Source organism: Larus michahellis, chromosome 12 (genome assembly GCF_964199755.1).
Source record: "Larus michahellis chromosome 12, bLarMic1.1, whole genome shotgun sequence".
Taxonomy (NCBI): Eukaryota; Metazoa; Chordata; class Aves; order Charadriiformes; family Laridae; genus Larus; species Larus michahellis.
Genome location: NC_133907.1, coordinates 7,152,652 through 7,171,040, shown reverse-complemented (window position 1 = coordinate 7,171,040; position 18,389 = coordinate 7,152,652). Strand labels below are relative to the sequence as shown.

The following is an 18,389-nucleotide window of genomic DNA, read 5'->3' as shown; positions in this document are numbered from 1 at the left end:
CCCTGCTTGAGTCAGAGCACCCCAGCACTTCCTCAAAGCAGCCCTCGGTTTGAATTGTTTAATATATTCTTCTTTAAGGCAAGCAGCTTGAAATTTATTTGTGGTTCTTCTGAGTCATCATTAGCAGCAACTTCTTAAGGGTAGGAGTGAGAATTTTCTAAGAATACTTTCAGGCTTTAGTTGTCGTACAGTGAGTGCCCAACAGGTTCCCTTTTAGAGACCCCATGTTTTTATTCACTTTGTCTAACACAGGTTTTTTTCTTCTCCGACAATTGGTGTTTATATTTGAAAAGCATTAATTCAAACTAGGAGAGCAGCATACATAAGTGACTTCAAAGCTGTTATACATAGAAAACCTTCCAAGTGACCACAAGCTTTACTTTGCTTTACTGTTCATTTGTACAAATAGCAGGTGCACACTGCCTGTTGCCTGGTCATCTGCCAGTTCTAATAGGAAAGAAAAAAAAAAAAAAAAAAGGAAAACTGGACAGCAAAGCTCAGCCACTGTCCTACAATATCATTTTCCGTTTATGGAAGATAAATTTTCTCCACTCAGTCTAGTGTTGGATAATCTCAGCTCATTACATTTTTGGTTTGAGGTAAGGCTGGGAAAATTTCTGCCTCTGGGGGAAGATACTTGTATTTCAAACTGTGAATTCTTGGAAAACCCTTGTGAGTGCTGGCACACGTGTAACACTGGCCCCTCTGGGAGCTCAAGTCAGTTCCGCCACCTGTGCCTGTATGAGCTCCATTCCTTACCGCGTTTCTCGGGACAGATTTGAATACACAGAGACACTGGGCAGGTGGATGAAGTCAGAGATTTCTCTGTGGAGCTCCAGTCCCAGAGCACGGGGCTTCTCACCATCACACTTTTGCTGGAGAAAACTAATGTTTAATATGACATCCAGAAATCATCTGTTCTGTTCTTGCTGAAGTACTGCACATACTAGCAGAGGTGTGCATTTTAAGGAAAGAAACTTTCAAAAGAGATCTCTATTTCCTTCAGGGGCAAGCAGTCCTTACATAGCTGAGCTGCCATGAAAGAAAAGTCAGTACAGTATTTGACCCACAGCCTTACTTCACACAACTGAATATTGAGATGAATTTTACTGAGCAGAACTACTTATATAGCGTCATCATTAAGTTTTCATATTTCATAACATACCAAGTGTCAGCTTTGTGGGTTTTGTAAGGAGACAAATAACCCACATGTAAAAACACTACAGTTCTTGCAGGTTGCTTCTTGTCGGAGTGCTCCCAATTGTATTAATTTCCACAAACAGAAGGCTCACCTGATGCTTTGACTATTATAACTCCAGGTTTGCAGGATAAACTGTCAGCTGCTAAGGAAGGATTCCACAGACATTATCCACATGGAGACTTAGAGCTTGTAATTCCAAATAAATGTTGAGGCGTAGCAGCTATTATTCTTTATACCACTAAAACTTAGTAATAGAGTTGCCTTTAAGAGACTTGAAAAACCCAGTCTTAACGAATAACACTTGGGAAAAAAAGAATGAGTTAGGCAACAAGGTCTATTTATTTATTTTTACATATAATTCAGGAGGTCTCTGAAACTCACAGTCACTGAAGAAATAGCTTGTTTGAGAAAATTGAAACATGTCTCCTCAGTAAGCTCCCGCTCCATAGGAAAGCTTTGTGCTCTCTGAAGGGGCTAGAATTTCTTGCCAAGAAGGTATTTGGACATTAATTTTTTAAATTAATGCTCCAGGATATTCACACAAAGACACAGATATCGACTACTGTGTAGAATATATTTTTAATTGGAAGAGGCCATGCCAGCTGAGCTATAAAACAAGTACAAGCTGTTAGATATAATAATAGAGGAAAAAGACTAGGGGAAAAAGTGAGTCATGGAAAAAAAAAAGAGAGAGAAAATTATTTAGTTAAAAAATACTTCCCAGGACTCCTGAGCTAAGATAATGGTAGAAAAACATGAAACTTATCATGACCATCACGAATGCTGTTCAGGGATGCAGGGATCTTGATACCATGGAAATGGCACTTGTATGCAGGATTATCTTACATGATTCACATATAAATGAAGATGGTTCAGATTCTGGAGCAGTAACAATACACATCAAAATCTGCAAGTGTTGTTTTCAGTGCATGTACATGCACTGCATAGGGTATTGTGGTATAGACATGCAAGAAATTAAAAAGGAATTTAATTTTCCTCTTTCAATCAGAAATGAGCAACATAAAGCTGTAGCTCCTGATAGACGGATGCTACTGACTTCAGTGTCAAGCAAATATCACTGCTCTGATGCTGACTTGATGTAAATATAGCCAATATGTTTTCTGCAAAATTAAATCCCTTTATTTGCTTCTGTAAATAATTTTCTGTAAAATAAGTATCAGGGGTACTAATTTTGCTGCTTTTTTTTTTTATTATTATTATTCCTTTTTCCTCTGGGAAACATGGCTGCATGTTCCGAACTGGAAGCATAGTCCTGACAAGACTGTTGAGAAGCCAAAAAGATGCACTTTGTTAGTGCAGACATGCAAGAGCTTATGGATGGCAGCAACACGGGCGGTACAAAGCTGAGGGGACCCACTGGGTACTTTTCTGCTGCTTCAATGCAGAGCTCTAGTTCAGGCATCCTCTACCTGATGCGAGACAGTTTCTATGTATGATAGGTAGGTGCCTGGAAGATTATATTAAGCATATAAAATACATAGTCTGTTGAGCCTCTTCCTCAAAGATCTTTTTAGACATCCTCTAAGATGAGGGGTGGATTTAAGGCAGAGAAGTTAAGCTACGAAGCCCATCATTGGCAGTCACAGCTGGTGCCAGGTTTGCTTCACATGAAGCTGGAAGAGAAGTTGCTCCTTTGCTCTTCATCTTTGCTTAACACCTGATGCCTCCTGTTGAAGACATTTCCCTGAGCTATTGCTCGCTGGCCAGGAATGAGATGCTGCCTGCTCAGCACACCTTTTGACCAGAGCATGCCTTTAAGAGGAGGACTGTAAGGATTTGAGTCCTCAAAATAGAGGTGACAACTATCATTGTAAAAGAGCAGTTACGATCCCTTCCCACTTCTTTGAAACAGAAGATGTGTGTACCTGCCCTTGGGAGCAGATTTGGCTTCCAAGCAAGAGCACCCGTGGAGGGCAGGGGTTCAGCTGCATCCCCTTTCCTCAGTGGACTTATTGAGGTTGTTGTGAAATGAAGCCCTTGCCTTTGGTGATGGGCACATTAGCCTCAGGAACGCTTTTCTGCCTTTTCTCATGGGGGTGTGCTGCCAGTCATGGCACATTAGAAGCTATAAGCTCCCAGGAACTGCAGCCTGCGATGCCCTTTAAAGTACTGAGGCCAAGAAAAGAAAAAAAACCTTGGGCTTCTTTTAACTCTGCTTTCCAGACAGAGTCCAAGTGTCTCTGTATTCCTGGTGACCAGCACTAAGAATGTAGGTATAGCAGCAGCTAGCTGGTGGGTGCCCGGGCTCTTTACTGGACCTTTCTCTACATACCTAGATGTTCAGCAGTGGTCACACCTAGAACAGCAAATGAAATGCTGGATATAAAGAAATTGTAAATGCCAGCTGAGAGAGGGTTGTGATAATGCAATTTTAAGGTGTAAGTGCATCTAAGCCTTTCAGATGGTTGGCCCTAACTCCTTCTAGCACTGAAGTCAGGAAGAGTGTTCAGTGTTTCCATCAAAACCCAAACACTGTGTGACCTGGGCAGTCAGACCTAAAGTAAGTCAGGTAATACACTTTTTTTCAAACACTATTTGCAAAACGGCTAGAGAAAATGCCAAATTTTATCAATGACCTTTTAGAACTATTTCCTGCTTTCAGTGTTAAAGACGTCCATTTTGTCTTTGCATTTAAAGGCCTCCTTTTCTTCTCATACATTTGAGCTCCAGATAATTATTCTAATTAAAAATATGTAAAAACCAACAAATGCAACAGAAGCATTTTCTCTTTTGAAAACCATGCATAATTACCTCCAGTATCTATTACTTAGATGCTTCATGACGCATTTTTATTTTGCTTCTCTGATATTTTTCTCTTCCTGCTAATGCAAATCTCACATATTGATTGAATTCTATAGTATTTTACCTGAATACATGACATTAGCCATGAAAGGCACTACTTTATTGTGCTACTTCAGGAGAAAAAAAACCCCAACACCCAGCTAGATACTTTCTTCATTACATACTAAGGCAGCAGAAGGAAAAATAAGAATTTTTGCTAAATATTGTCCTCTGTGGGTAACAGCTCCCCATTTCATCAAAAACCTTGTGAAGTATTATTTAGAAAACTATGCCAAAAATAATTAAAAATTAGATCACCATACAGAAACTTATTCATTGAAAGTAATAGTTAAAACTCAGTCAGCAGACTGAGTATCAAAGGAAAAGATTAAAAAGAGAAATTATAAAATGTCAAAAGTATCTCATTTCTAAATATACGGGTATATCAAGGTACAACAGCACGTACATCGGAAAAAACGAGGGAGAGGCTCAGAACCGGTCTGTGATCGTACAGGTCAAATACCACTTACAAATTACATATTATAAACAGAATATCTCTTGAAAATCAAGGTATATTGCTGTACAGACTATACATGGTCTATGTGCTACTTATTAGTAGAGAAACTTTCAAACCAATTAACTTAAACATTGTTTCCTGGACTTCTCTTTCCCTCACCTCGTTATAAGATTTGTGTTGTCCTTACGGCATGACTTCAGCACAGGCATTCCTAAACTCACTAATGAATGAAGATATCCATCCAAATAATTCCTGAGAGTCTAGGTCTTGCGGCTCCCCAAATTTTACCTGTAATTTTGAAAGAGAAAAATATTTAATGTTAGTATATCCAAGTAATCTAAACCATGTCTAGGATCTTAATGAAATTAAAAAAGCAGGAGAAATGTTAAATACCTTTAATAATAATAATAATAAACAACTTAGAGCTGGCTAAAATCTCCAGTAAGCTGAGATCCAAAACGTCCCAAGCAAAAGTGGCCCCAAGGAGTTGTCATTGAGTTACCTCAGTAACCTGGGTTTCTGTATAACCCAGTCTTTCTGGCTGGACTATAGATCTCCAGCTGAAGAGGACAGATATCAGTAAATCATGAAGCTTCCTGGCTCTGCAGTTTGTTAGATGAACCCATTCATAAAAGAAATTGCGTACACTAGGGAAACAGTTTATATTCCATGGTGTGCATGGTAGCAGCATGTTCAAGCCAAAAAGTTTTCCTTTTTTTGACATTTTGCTTTGCAAACAAATATATTCATAGGGGAGCAGACATTTTTAGAAGAAAAAGTAATTTATCAGAGAGCCACCTTTCCCTGTTTTCTTCTTTCCTTCACCTGGAAAGGGTGAACAGATGGAAAGTTTTTGAAAAAGACGTGAACAGTATTGGCATCATGTCTGCTCTGCTGTAAAAGAGGAAGTGAAAGTCAGTCACACTACAAAGTCCAGTACTAGGAGAGGGATTCCTGCATTAGCTAAAATCAGTTCCACGTAGGTTCTCCAGTTCTAGGATAAGAAAGGATTTTTGATATTAAATCTGTTGCTAAGGTTTAATTCAAGAGGTTTGTCATCGTTTTCAAAGATTCCTCCTTAATGGGATCAATGAGTTAAAGAACATAACTCTGCCTGCAACAGCTTTCTAATTGAGCAGAACAAATCTAGAGAATATGCTCCAAAGGCTTCATCAAAAGGTTCAAAAGGCATCTCGTCTTGCTACAAGTTCTTATCTCGGCTATAATTGAGAGCTACTCTGTAATTGGGGGATACAGCTCTCCCAAGGCTGAACAGCAATGTAGTTGTATTTCAGTATTTCAGACTGCAACTGAAATATACGGAAAGGTTTGGACAGGCATCTGTCATTATCTAAGTGTGTTCACCTTGACATCATCTAACATGTTCTTAGGAGCAAACCCCCTGCCTGGAAATCAGAAACACAGTGAAAGAAACAACTCTCATAATCCAGTCACAAAAACTTTAACGTTAGCCAATGACACCTGATTAATAGTTTTGCCTGTTGTGTTCCTAATTGCACCTCCTGGGTGCTCCAAGCTCTTGATCTTTAGCATGCCTCGCCACTCACCCATGGTGTACCATCGGTTAAACAGTAATGAGAGAGGCATTTCCTGGAGCTAATGACCATCTGTGAGAAGTTGATAGCCCACAGCTATACCACAGGCAGTTATCCCCAATTTATTGTTCATTCCATAGAAGTGTCACATGCCAAGGTCATTATTGATTTTATAAGCAGAATATAAAATCATAAAGGTAGGCCTGTGGATTTTTGTTTTATGTGCAACATGATTTCCATGACTACCTACAACACATTTCCAGATCAGATATTCCCCCAGGTAAAATGGACTATTCCTTCCTAGTGCTGTTGAGATGATAGCCTGGTCTTTGATCACCCATCCTATTTTATATTTGCTTTACATTTTTCCTCCTTTATAAATATGCAAAAAAGATCTGCCTAGCAATAACATTATTCAGAAGGAAAAAAAAAAAAAAACATTCTAAGTGAGAGAAATATATCAAATGCCTAACTTTAGAGAATAACCGGGAAGGGAGGGCAAAAAGCAACTGAGTTAAAACTTGAGGAAACTTCCAGCTACATGGAAAATGAAATCCTCTTCAGATGCAAATAAGAGTTTCAGATGAGGGTTTCCAATACAAGGAAGGAAGCCAAAGAGCCTCACACATATCTCTGCAGCACGGCATCACACGCGTAACGCCTCCTGGCTGAATGGACACAGCTGGAGAGAAAGAGTGTCCGTGCAGAAGGATTACGACAGAGTATGCACGCGCAGGAGGGCGCATCCAGCACTCACAGGGCACGGCACAGCTCTCGGCCACATGACACTGACTCCTTCTGAAGGTGACTTTTAAGTCAAATTCTTACATACCCCATGCAAGAAGTGTCCCCCAAAGGTTTTACAGCAAAAGTCTCCCCACTTTTGGAATTTGGTGAATACTTTTCAACCATTTCCACTCATGTTACTCAATTGCTAATTCTCTCATTTACACTGTTTTTCCACTTTTTTTTTCTTCTTGCTTTATCCTGGTCCTTCAACCTTTTTTGTAGGCTTGGGACTGAGTTCTTTGTCTAATTCTTTTGCTACCATACAAATTCGGCTTGTTACCCTACACCAAATCATTTTTCCCATTTGTGAAAGGCTGCAAGAGACACAAAGAAACCCTTGCACATTCTTACAATGTTAATTTTAGTAAAACATTATTAATTAAGTTTCCTTGGTAAAATGTCTCACTAATCTTCAATGTCTGTTCAGATAGGTCCCCAAAGGTCTTCCTGGCTGTATCTTCTGTGTAACATTTGCCTATCATAAAACTTCTCGACTTCTAATCCCTCCCCCTTGTAAAAAAGGGGTAAAAAAAAAAAAAAACCAAACAAAAACCACCACCACCACTTAAAGCTGTGTGGTAATCCCAGGGCCAGCAAGTTATTCCAGTTTCAGAGATTAGCACTGCATTTCAGCAGATCTGTCCCTTTCCTTAAAACCTCCTAATGTGACTGTTCTGCCAACACCGTTACCATAGCAGAGACCTACTGAATTTCCATCACACTCCAAGAACATTGTCCTGAACAAGGAATCTACATGCTATGTTGTTAAAAATTGCAGCGTGGAGCTTCTATCATTCCTTCTGGTGTGACCTTCTGACACAAAAAACGTTTTCTAGTGTATTGGACCTAGACGGATTGCTTCTGTTCAGAAGAAAAAATGATGGAGAAAATTAGGTGCTTCTCCAGTGCAAGTGTGGGTGAGTATAATAGGAACAAACAAGAACAGACAATCTTTATCAGAAATCTTCTGCCCGTGGAGCTTCCTTTCTGCTCTGCTCATTTTTAGATCTGTGCTACTACTAACATCTTTATCCCTGTCTCTTTCACATTCGAATAACAGTAGCTAAATCAATGCCATGGACTATAAGTTTGTCACTAGAGAAAACCTTCAGCCCCAGTAACAAAAGATTTGCAGCTGCCTACCAGCCAAAAACACAATTACTGGTAGGCACCAGAAAAGCGTGCTGTTTTCCCTAGCGTGTTTTCTGTAACATGTTGAAAACATTCAACAGTTAAACTCGTTGAATTTATAACGTTGGTGAAAATCTACTTTTCTTTTTGACGCTTGGACTGTAGACCCTCTAAAATGTGGGCTGTAAGTCCTCAAGAAAAATAAAAGCCAGATTTTCATTCAAAATACTCCACTAATGTTAGGTGTGATTTTTTTTTTTTTGCTTTCTGCATAAGTATTAAGCATGTGGAAGTATGGGAATTTCTAGCACTTCTTTCTTCCCCCCCTTTTTTTTTTTAGAGAAATGTAGATTTCTTTTCATTGCACTTTAATATGATACGTACCAGTATGTTGGTATAAAGCTTCTTCATTTCATCACATCTTTTTGACAGCTGGGATAGATCCCCTTCATATTTCTGAATTAAATCCTGTAATAAAATAAAACTTCTTAATTTGGTATAGGAGCATAATATTAAAGCAGAAATTAAACAGCAGTGAAAACAAGATGATTCAAGTCAAAATTTTCATGTCACAAAAATTTCACATTTCACAAAAGATAAGCATACATTTCCTTGCAAGTATTAAGACATCAAAGATTAAAAAAAAAAAAAAAATCAGTGTTACAGAATTTTTTACTGTATCATCCAATGGCACTACCTAAATCTATTAAAATTGACAGGACTAGGTAAGCATCGTTTGGCATAGTCTAGCTTTTTTGCACATGAAGTAAACACTCCCAGTTGTTAGTTCTTGAGGAGTCATAAACAAGGCCTTAGAAACAAAACTTCTTAATCTCAGTTTCTTTGTAACATACACATTTATATATACCTTATACATATACAAGACAACTTAATATGTATTGAAGAAGCATAGCCTTGAGCTGTTCCAAGGGAGAAGGAAATGGCACTGGAACAGCCTGCCCAGGGAGGTGGTTGAGTCACCATCCCTAGAGGTATTTAAGAAACGTCTAGATGTGGCACTTCAGGGCATGCTCTAGTGGCAGAGATTGTAGGTTGTTTGGTTGGACTCAATGATCTTAGGGGTCCTTTCCAACCATGAAGATTCTGTGACTCTGTATGGGTTTAGCCAACACTACCCAGTGAAGCACAGCACGAAGATATCCAGGACAGCCGAGATGAGCACGTCCACACCGCGGCAGTGGGGAACACCCTCGCTGGAAGTAGCCCCATTCATAACTGGCACAACAGTGCTCTTGAGAGTTAATGAAGTTCTTTGCCCCTGAGCTAATAAGCCTTGTGTTTGGCTCTGGTGACTCCTGGCCAGAACTGGGCTCTCTCCAGCCTGCTCAGCTGCATTGTGACTTCCAGCCCACCTCGTTCTGCCTCTAGCATGGGCAGAACCATCCAACCTATACTCACAACATAGGCATGCCCTTGGATGATGTTTCTCTATGCTATTTTCTCTTCTGTCTAAGGGCAGAGAAAGTTATCGCAAATTCATATGTGCTCTAGAATTGCTATTATTGCAAAGTACTTATCATGAGCAACAGTGGGGCTACCTGTTCCTCATCCACTCCAGCCCATTTGCCTGTGAAGCAAAAGCAGGAGATGCAGAAACTCTGAAAAGCCCTTCCCATGCTGCAGCGAACACTATGAGACACTATCAGAGGGGAATAAAAGGCCGCTTTCCCTCAAATGCGCCTGACCCCCTTGCCAGGGCAGGACTCAGCAAAAATTAAGCGCGTTACTCATCTTTTACCTCCAGCCCACAATAGGGTCATGATAATGTTACCTTTAGTTCCCTGCAGAACTGTGACTCCTGGGGCGTTGCTTTGATTGTCTTGGGTTTAATAAGCCGCCTGCACTGAATAACATTTTCCAATTCTTTTTTTAAAACTAACAAAAGAGAAAGAAAATGAGAAATTTCACTAGCATGCAGTTGTGTCCAAAGGACTGCAAATGTTTAATTTAGGACACACGGAAAATTTAGGAGAATATGGGTCTACAATATGTTCATCTAGCAATATTAACTTTCTGTTTTGAAATAGAAATCCCAGAAGAGGCATGGATCTTATGGGAAAACGTAGTATGTGATCACTTCACAAGCAACTGCAGAATAATGAAGAGGTCGATAGTATGGTTATGCAGCAGCCGTAAATTTGACCTTTCCTAGCTTTGAGCATTGGGATTAGCAATGAAAATAACATTCTTCAAACCCACATTTTTGTGTAGAAAGTTCAGGGTTCCTTTAGAGATAAAAGAGCAAAAATTCAACTCTATGTAACAGTAAAAAATCTTGTCAGTTGGCACCGAGTGCTACATCAGACTGCTACCGTGGGACCTCTCGTGGTGTGAAATGGGGGGAGAAGCGAATACAGACTTGGCTCCAGGGGCTCAGTCCTGAACTGAGCCAGGCTGCAGTCCAGCATCTTCCTCCCCTTGTGCTCATGCGATACTTGCAGTAGATGAGCCCCAGGATGCGCACTGAACTACACGCTGAGAAAGGCTGGTTCAGTGGCATTTGGTGCATCTCTTTCCCTCTCTGCTCTGGAGAATGGGATTCAGAAAATAAAAGTGATCTACACTGGGCCCATCAGGAATCCATGGAGGGAAGAGGCCAGTCAATCTCCCCCAGTTCCCATAATTCATCTCCTTCAATAGCTCCCAACGGTTTCTGGTACTATGTCTATTTTACTATTTTACCCATGGCTTTCCAAAACAGTCTTTAAAATATTTAGTGATTTTGAATTGCTACCAACATATTCCCCACAAGTCACTGCAGGTAAATAGTGCTGGTTTTAGTTACGTATGTCTCCTAAGAGGTTGATTGGAATTTCTTGGAACAGAATAAAAACACACTTTGGTAGCCTCAAGCTACATGCCTGGCTGATTCCCAAAGGCCAGCAGAATAGGAGCAAGGGTTTTTCAAACCAAAAACTGAGAGCAACTAGCATTGAGGTACGTTATCAAAAGCTGAAATAGGATATATTGGTCTGTAGTTACAGTCAACATCCATGCCACATTTTCAAAAGACAGATTTATTTTTTTTTATAAACTTCCAACACAATACAAGTAATTTTCATCCACTCATACACCTTCTCTATCAGCTCTCAAAGGGTTCCATCTAAAATCCATTGACTTCACTGGTCACCACCTTGTGATACTGTTCAATGGTAATTTGTAAACGTCTCTCAAAGCCTATCTTACATTTGAACAACCTTATTCTGTTCCCTCCTGTTGACTTCACTCCTTTCTTGAGAAGGACACCAGTTTGGTTCAAAGAAATTCTTGAACTTCAGGACTGTACTGTAGGAAGTTTTCTCCTGCTGCATTGCCTGCTCTCGGAGACTCCGCTACAGCCGCAACTTTGACAGACACTTGTATCGCTTAACATTTGTAGTTTATGATAAACTCTATTTACCATGGGCAGTATATTTTTTATTTTTCTAAACCACCTGGACACACTTTAATATTTCTTTTTTAAAAATTCTTCACAGTAACATGGCAGGTTAAGTATCACCATAGCAACACTTTACCTCAATGTTTTGAACCTTTACCTCGCTTTACAAACTACAGAAGTGCAATGAAAAACTGTTCCAAATGACTGCACAGCGTATGAAAATCTTTCTCTGAATTTAGAAACCACATTTACATACCATCAACTTCAGCACTGAGGCCCTTCATGGAAGCTGGAAAGGAAGAGAAGGAAAATAATGCTAAGAATCATATTGTGAGGATGGGAGTTTCCACAATAGTTGAAGGACTTCATTTTTTTTATTTGTTGATTATTTTTTTCTCCTCAGTTCTCTTACCATCAGGAACAGCTTCAAATTCTGTCAACTCCTGAGAAAATTTAGCCAAATCAGGCTCATGTAAGAAGATCTGTTCCACAAGGGCATGAAGCAAGGTGAACGTCCTCTCCTTTCCCCGCAACAGAGGCAACTGCAAATAGCATAGAGCAATAATTGACAGACTGAGCTATTATACTTTAAGAAAAAAAAAAAGGAAAAAAAAAGAAACAGCAGGGATGTTGATAGCTCCCAGGTAAATTTGACAAGAATAGAAAACACAATGAAATTAAACTTCCCCTTTTCAATCTGCCATTTCACAGACATTCTTGATTAAGATCAGCTTTACACTTTCATATCCATTCACCTTCCTTGTTCTTTTGTGTCTTCTTATTCACAGGGGTCTTTTTTAACTTAAGGTACCCTAATTGATTGCAACTGATTTTGGATGTCCAAACACAGTAATTATTCCTTTCCATTTAAAAGCAGTGTGCTGTGTTTACGAAGATAGTAAAGTTCCTTAATTGAATCTGGGAAGATGCTCTGTGGCAGAAAATGATTTTGTAGGCATTTTTCATTATGATAGATGTGGTATTACAGCCATTATATATATTAAAAAAAAAAGAAAAGAATGCAAGTTTTGTCTCAGAATTGTCACGAGAGTTATAAATCACTCACTCATATATTAAAGCCTCCAGATGGGAATGATACCTCACAAAAACAAAATAAAAATCCTTCTCTCTTCTATTTACAGATCAGGCATAATCTTACGATAGTGTTAAAGGTAGGAGGCAGCTTAGGAAATCCGTATGTATTTCTTACTTTTGAGGATAAGAGTATGATGCTCTGCCGCTGTCAGGTGGAGAAGAAAAACCCTGTGCTCAGTGGCAGCATTTTCTGATGGCAAATTCAGGTGAAGAGGGGAAAGCAGTTTCCTTAAAACTAATGGAAAACTCAGACTAATGTCACGCAAGTGGTAGGTCAGTGAAGAGACAGTTAAAGAACTAAGAGCTAGATGGTGCTTCTTGTACAGCAGATCTCTGTCAGGAAAAAGGAAAGATCACAACTGCCGTCTTCGTCCGCTATTCAATCATCCAGCAGAGCAATGATGGGGGAGTTAAAACCATCACAGGCAAATTTCATTCCCTTTGAAATTATTCATTTATTTACATTCTACTTTTGAAACTTTACCTTAAAGTGGCATCGTACCACTTGCTGCAAAAGACCTTTGTATTGAAGTAAAACGGAGCGCTAAGAAATTACTCCAGCGCCATAAAAGTGCAGCTACCACTGAAGAAATGCCATAGTTACAGCTTCTGACCACAGAGAAATGAAGAGGATCCATACAACAGTGCTCTGCACAAAACCGCAGAATACAATTTATCTAAACTTGCATCTAACCAGGGGCCTGCAGCTTGGATGCCTCTTCTAGCCAGGGGTTCTTAATATCAGGGCAGTCGGCATTTTGATGTTCTACCTCATTAGAAACACAGTGTGTCCAACACCACAATGCCCCCATCTAGCCAGTGCTGCTGTCTGAAATGGGGAAATGCATCTTGTTATAACACACATTAAAGAACACATTGTTAAACGGGATTTTGTTTCTAGTGTGACCAAGAACAGATGTTAAAATGTTAGCTTCTCATTAAAAATGATTGCCTTTCCCCACATTCAGGGCAAAACTAAGTTAATATTAATGGCTAAAATACCTTATAATATGATGATTTTAATGATGACAAAAATATTTACTCACTTTGGTCAAAGATGACAGTCGAAATCCTTTAGCCTTGTCCTTTCCAGCCTTTTCATTTAAATGGTTCCCAATGGCTAAAATGTACTCCAAGACAGCAACAAACTTCTGGCTGGATTGCAGCTGCTTACTCGCTTGGATTTTCTGGTTTATTAGCTGAAACACACAAATCTTCCTTCAGTTCAAACTGAAAATGTGAATAAATCAATGGTGCCAATCAAACCTTCCCTTTGCCAAAAGCCTCGTTGTCCCTACCTGAAGCAAGTCACGCTTTAGCTGACGGATACCTTCTGATTCAATGTCCCTGGGGGAACAGGCCAGGGGTTTTCAGGAAGGACCAGTTAAAAGTCTCCCACCGAGATAAAGCTGGTGTTGGCACAGTTACCCTGCGCCCAATGGAGGTCATACCCTTTCTGGCTGCCAAACCAGCCCTGCCAAAACGACTTCAACCTCATCTCTTAAAAATGCTTCTGAAGAAAAAGTACTGTGCTGTTTGAATGCACCAGATTGCACCAAATGTCAGGCATCAGGGGAAGCAGATAGCCTGAAGTGCAGTATAAGGTTCTCCACCCTTCACCTCCCTCCCTTCTGTTTATACCAGCCTGAAGACTGTTATCTTATCAAAATTCTTAACACAGTTTCCCCACAAGGAAGAATAATAATTTCCTGTAATCAAACTCGGTATCAATTTTTGTTCTCCCGGGGAAGCCACCTCCCTTCTAGGGCTATAGACACAAGAGGTGGTTTTTGTTTAAATTAGGAAATATGTATTTTTTTAGCACCACACCTCTCTTCATCGGTCACCACAAATTTAAAACACACAAATTTAAAAACAGGGAAAAGATGAAATACACAGGAGAGTTGAAAGCCATTGTTAAAACTTTTATAGCACATCACAGAGCTGAAAGCCAATATTCAGATTGTCCCATAGAATTTTAGGTGTATAATCTATGTTTTACAAACATGCATTAACGTGTATAAGTAAGAAAATACTTAGACAACTAACCAGCTCTTCAATGAACATTAAATATCCTCCAAAGCAAACAGTATATACAATAGCTTCCAAATATTCAAATATTTGGTTTCGGTCGAGGACAGCAAAGGTGTAGCATTGTACCAGGCAGGGTCAGAAATCTGTGCATCTCCCAAGCGTTTTCCATCTGTTCCTCTTCTAAGTTTTGTTCCCTGTTACTATGCTTTTAATCACAGCCAGACAAAGGATAACAACTCGGAATTGCAGAACCTTCAAGTTTTGTTTTCATTCCCATGACAAATAAGAGCAAAACATTTGAAACATTATGAAATTTTCATAGAGACAGATTGTGTCGAAATACTTTGTTTTGAATCAAAGCATATACAAACCCTGGCAGGTAAGGCAGCAGTTTGGAACAGGAAGATCCAGTCCATGAGACTGGGACACTGTTTATTTGCATCCCCCCCACCCCTAGGTCATCCTGAAAAAAACAGAGGGACTTGAACTCTGGCCTGCAACATTTCAATTAGTTGCTGTAATCCTTAGGGTGAACAGCCTCCTTCAGTCTTCTGACAGTAGTAAATGTCTATGAGATGCTGGTCGAATAAACTTGCTCTAAGTATCTATGACTTTACATTGATTCTTTCAGCTTACGGGGCAAGAACCTCCCCACAAAAGGAATTGAATTTCAATGGCGAAATTCGCTTCTGTCTTATTACTGGACAAAGAAAGAGGAAAGTTTAACAACACCAAATAAAAATTTGAAAATCCTTTCCTGTTCTTTTCTCCCTGCTTTGTGGATGTCTATTCCACTGCCAGGCCCATTAGCAACTGCTTCTTGAACCTTAGTGGAATAAGTATATTAAATGCACATGCATGTATATACATGCATATCATAGCCGTCATTTATCCCAATATTTTTTTACTGTGCTTTGTTTTGAACCAGTACTGTGGAGTACCATCACTAACCAAACACAATAAAATGAATTGGATTCCAAAAAGTATTCCAAATACTTCAGCCGATAGTGCCACTGTATTTCAAATGCAGCCTGTCTCTAACAGTTTCATGTCACTTACAGTCTCTACATGACCTGTAGAGATTTTTTTTTTTTAAAGTTTTTTAACCTTTTTGCTTTTTACTTTTGAACAGTGCCATGAAATGTTTTTGTTATATACTAGACGGCCTGCATTTTTACACTAGGAATTGCTCACACTATGGACTGTGAGATGTTTCACTATAGGAAAAAAAAACAAACCAAACCAAAACCTCCCCAACTACACAACTTTGAAATCTGCACTGAGGCCGCTTGGCCCTCTACTATCTAACTGGCAGATGTTGATTACAAAAACACTATAAAGGAGGCGTGTTACTTACAGGCTCCAAATCTCTCATGCTCACAGGGAGCTCACGAACAGTAAGCAGGAGATCCAACCTCTGGCTTAAGTGAGGGATTTTACACATCTGTGTAGAATTGAACAGAAAAGGAATCAAAACTCATGTTTATACCAACACATGCATATATCTTTCATAATTTCTTGAGTAATTCAGCTGGACCATAGTTTTCCTAATTTCTGTGCCCATTCATTAAATTTATTCCAGGCCTTAATCTGTAGATATACTATGGCACATATCTGAATATGCATCATTTGCATATACAAATTCAATAAGACACTGTATGCTCATAGGGACAGATACTATTAAAATCAATGAGACTCATTTCTTGTGAACAAGAATGGTTAAATGCATACATTGTTGTGCTTACAGATTTTGGAAATCTAGCTCAGAATAAACCAACTCCTACTTTGGAAGAAGGGGAGGACACGTGACTTGGAGACGCTAAGGGATCTGTGCCGTTCTCTTCATAATATCTACCTGTCTCAACTCTTTATCAGATAAATCCTCTTATACTGATTCTGGCTGAGATTGTAAATTTCAGTTCCAAACAACAGCTTCTTGTAGTGGTTTTATGTCAAAGAGAGTGTGCTAGAAATAGCACGTGGTGTCTTTTAATGCGGTACCTTCTTACCTCTAACATAAACTGATCAACCACATGCAGCTCTGAAGGAGACCCCTTGAATGACTGATACCTTTCTGCATCTTTTGGTGTTGGCATGTATCTGTAAAACAGCAAATGAAAAGTAGACATCCTCTTCCTCTTCATTCAATACTGTTGTAACATAAAACAATCATTCCATTCCATGCATTGGAATGTCTTACTGTTTAGTGTGGTTTACGTATTGCATATTTATTCTTTAATCCCTGAAACATCATAGACATTTGAGCCGACTGTGTGATGGAAAGCAAAAACAATCTGCAGATACGCCTGCGTATCTGGAAATGCTTGTAAGTCAGTCGGTTGTGTTCAATTGCAGATCTACAATTTACAATGGCATGGGCTATGTTGGAAAAGGTAAAACCACACAACAGACAAGTTAAGGCCATAATTTCCAAAAAGGTTCGTTAATTCTGTGCTTGATGCATACGTGGCTTGTTGTCATTGATTGGATGAACGTACCTGACAATAACCTTTCCGATGCACCTAGAAACAATATACGCTTTCTGAGCGGTTACGGCCATGCCAGTTCCACTTCTGTCCAGCAATAACTTCTTTGGAAAATTAGCACAAAAGCAGAGCAGACTCATATTATGGTGTGATTAACCAGTGGGCCCCACGGTCTGACCAACTCCTACCTCTAAAACTTTTTTAATTGCCCATGAAACAAGAGTTCTGCATAAGGTAAGAGAATATTCTCTCACAGTACTCCAGAGCTGCAGATTTTTAGAAAACTGACATCTTTAAACATGCCTCCACTTGGAAAAATAAACACAACACCACAGTTCCCCTCCTTCGGAGATCTTCCTGCCTGTCTGACTGACACTCTGTGGGAATTCATAGCATATGTTAAGAAAAACAAATTCGATGTTATACCAAACACATGAGAAGGAGTGTTAAGACTCTGAAATAAGTATTCGGGTCTACTATCTTCTCTGCTTTCAATGCAAACAACCTACTAAAATTGTAGTAAGTATAACTTAACATTCGTGGGGATAGATATACATTTTCATTAAAAGTAAGGAAATTTATTCAAAGGTGTAAAAAATAAAGCAAAGATTTTAGCATGCTAAATACAGGACAAACAATAAGATTTATTTTTGTTACTGTTGTCAATAATTTAATATGATATTTCATTTGAATAATTACTGGAGTTTGAATTATTAAATCTACATTAAAGCAAATTACAAAATATTACATTCATCACCCTTCATCATCAAGAAAATAATAAATTCTCATTTAAAAATAACAGATATCTTTGGCAAATGAAAGGGGTTGTATTTATCATTAAAAATAATTTGATTTTTTAAGTAAATTCGAAGGACATTTTTTTAAAAACTGACAGCAAATATCTTGATTTAATCAGAAGTCTGATATCCCATCAAATTGTTTTAATGTATTATGTATAAGAAATGAAACTAGCGGTGTGTCTAGAAGGTTTAAAGCTTAAAGCATTAAACAATGTAAGCCATGGAAAAGGAAGCAGAACAATACGTGAATGCATTTCATAAATATCTTTTTACATGAACGCAACTCTAATGGAATTTATACAATAAAAAATCTCCCACTGTTCTGAAAAATTAAGTTTATAGAGACGAAGAGTGCTTTGCTATTGATTTTAAGACAACAGGATAAAGAATCATCCAGAGAACTATGGACACATGTTTCCATATCAAAATAAGACCTGAAGTTTCTAATAAAATTCCACCACCTGCACTACCCTTCACTGGATACATGAACAAAACATTCTGCTCCCTGGTCACAGTCTTGAAAATCTTGGGTTTGGCTTTAAATATTTTTCATTCTACAATAGCAGAATTTAGGCTTC

At 38.9% G+C, this 18,389-nt stretch overlaps 1 protein-coding gene across 2 annotated transcripts in view; it reads right to left on the bottom strand.

Moving 5' to 3' along the window:
* Positions 1–1,552: 1,552 nt before the first annotated feature.
* Positions 1,553–18,389, bottom strand: part of LOC141750189 (disheveled-associated activator of morphogenesis 2-like) — a 44,292-nt gene continuing 27,455 nt past the window's right edge. Inside the window, exons 10-18 of one of the 2 annotated variants that reach the window (XM_074604882.1) lie at positions 16,535–16,625; positions 15,883–15,969; positions 13,538–13,690; positions 11,809–11,938; positions 11,653–11,685; positions 9,789–9,892; positions 8,381–8,464; positions 4,680–4,808; positions 1,553–3,518 (exon numbers count right to left, since the gene is read on the bottom strand). In XM_074604882.1, the coding sequence (XP_074460983.1) occupies positions 4,704–4,808; positions 8,381–8,464; positions 9,789–9,892; positions 11,653–11,685; positions 11,809–11,938; positions 13,538–13,690; positions 15,883–15,969; positions 16,535–16,625 (787 nt within the window). In that variant the 3' untranslated portion in view covers positions 1,553–3,518; positions 4,680–4,703. Of the gene's footprint in view, positions 4,809–8,380; positions 8,465–9,788; positions 9,893–11,652; positions 11,686–11,808; positions 11,939–13,537; positions 13,691–15,882; positions 15,970–16,534; positions 16,626–18,389 lie in introns of both variants that reach the window. The other variant, XM_074604881.1, reaches the window with a different exon arrangement.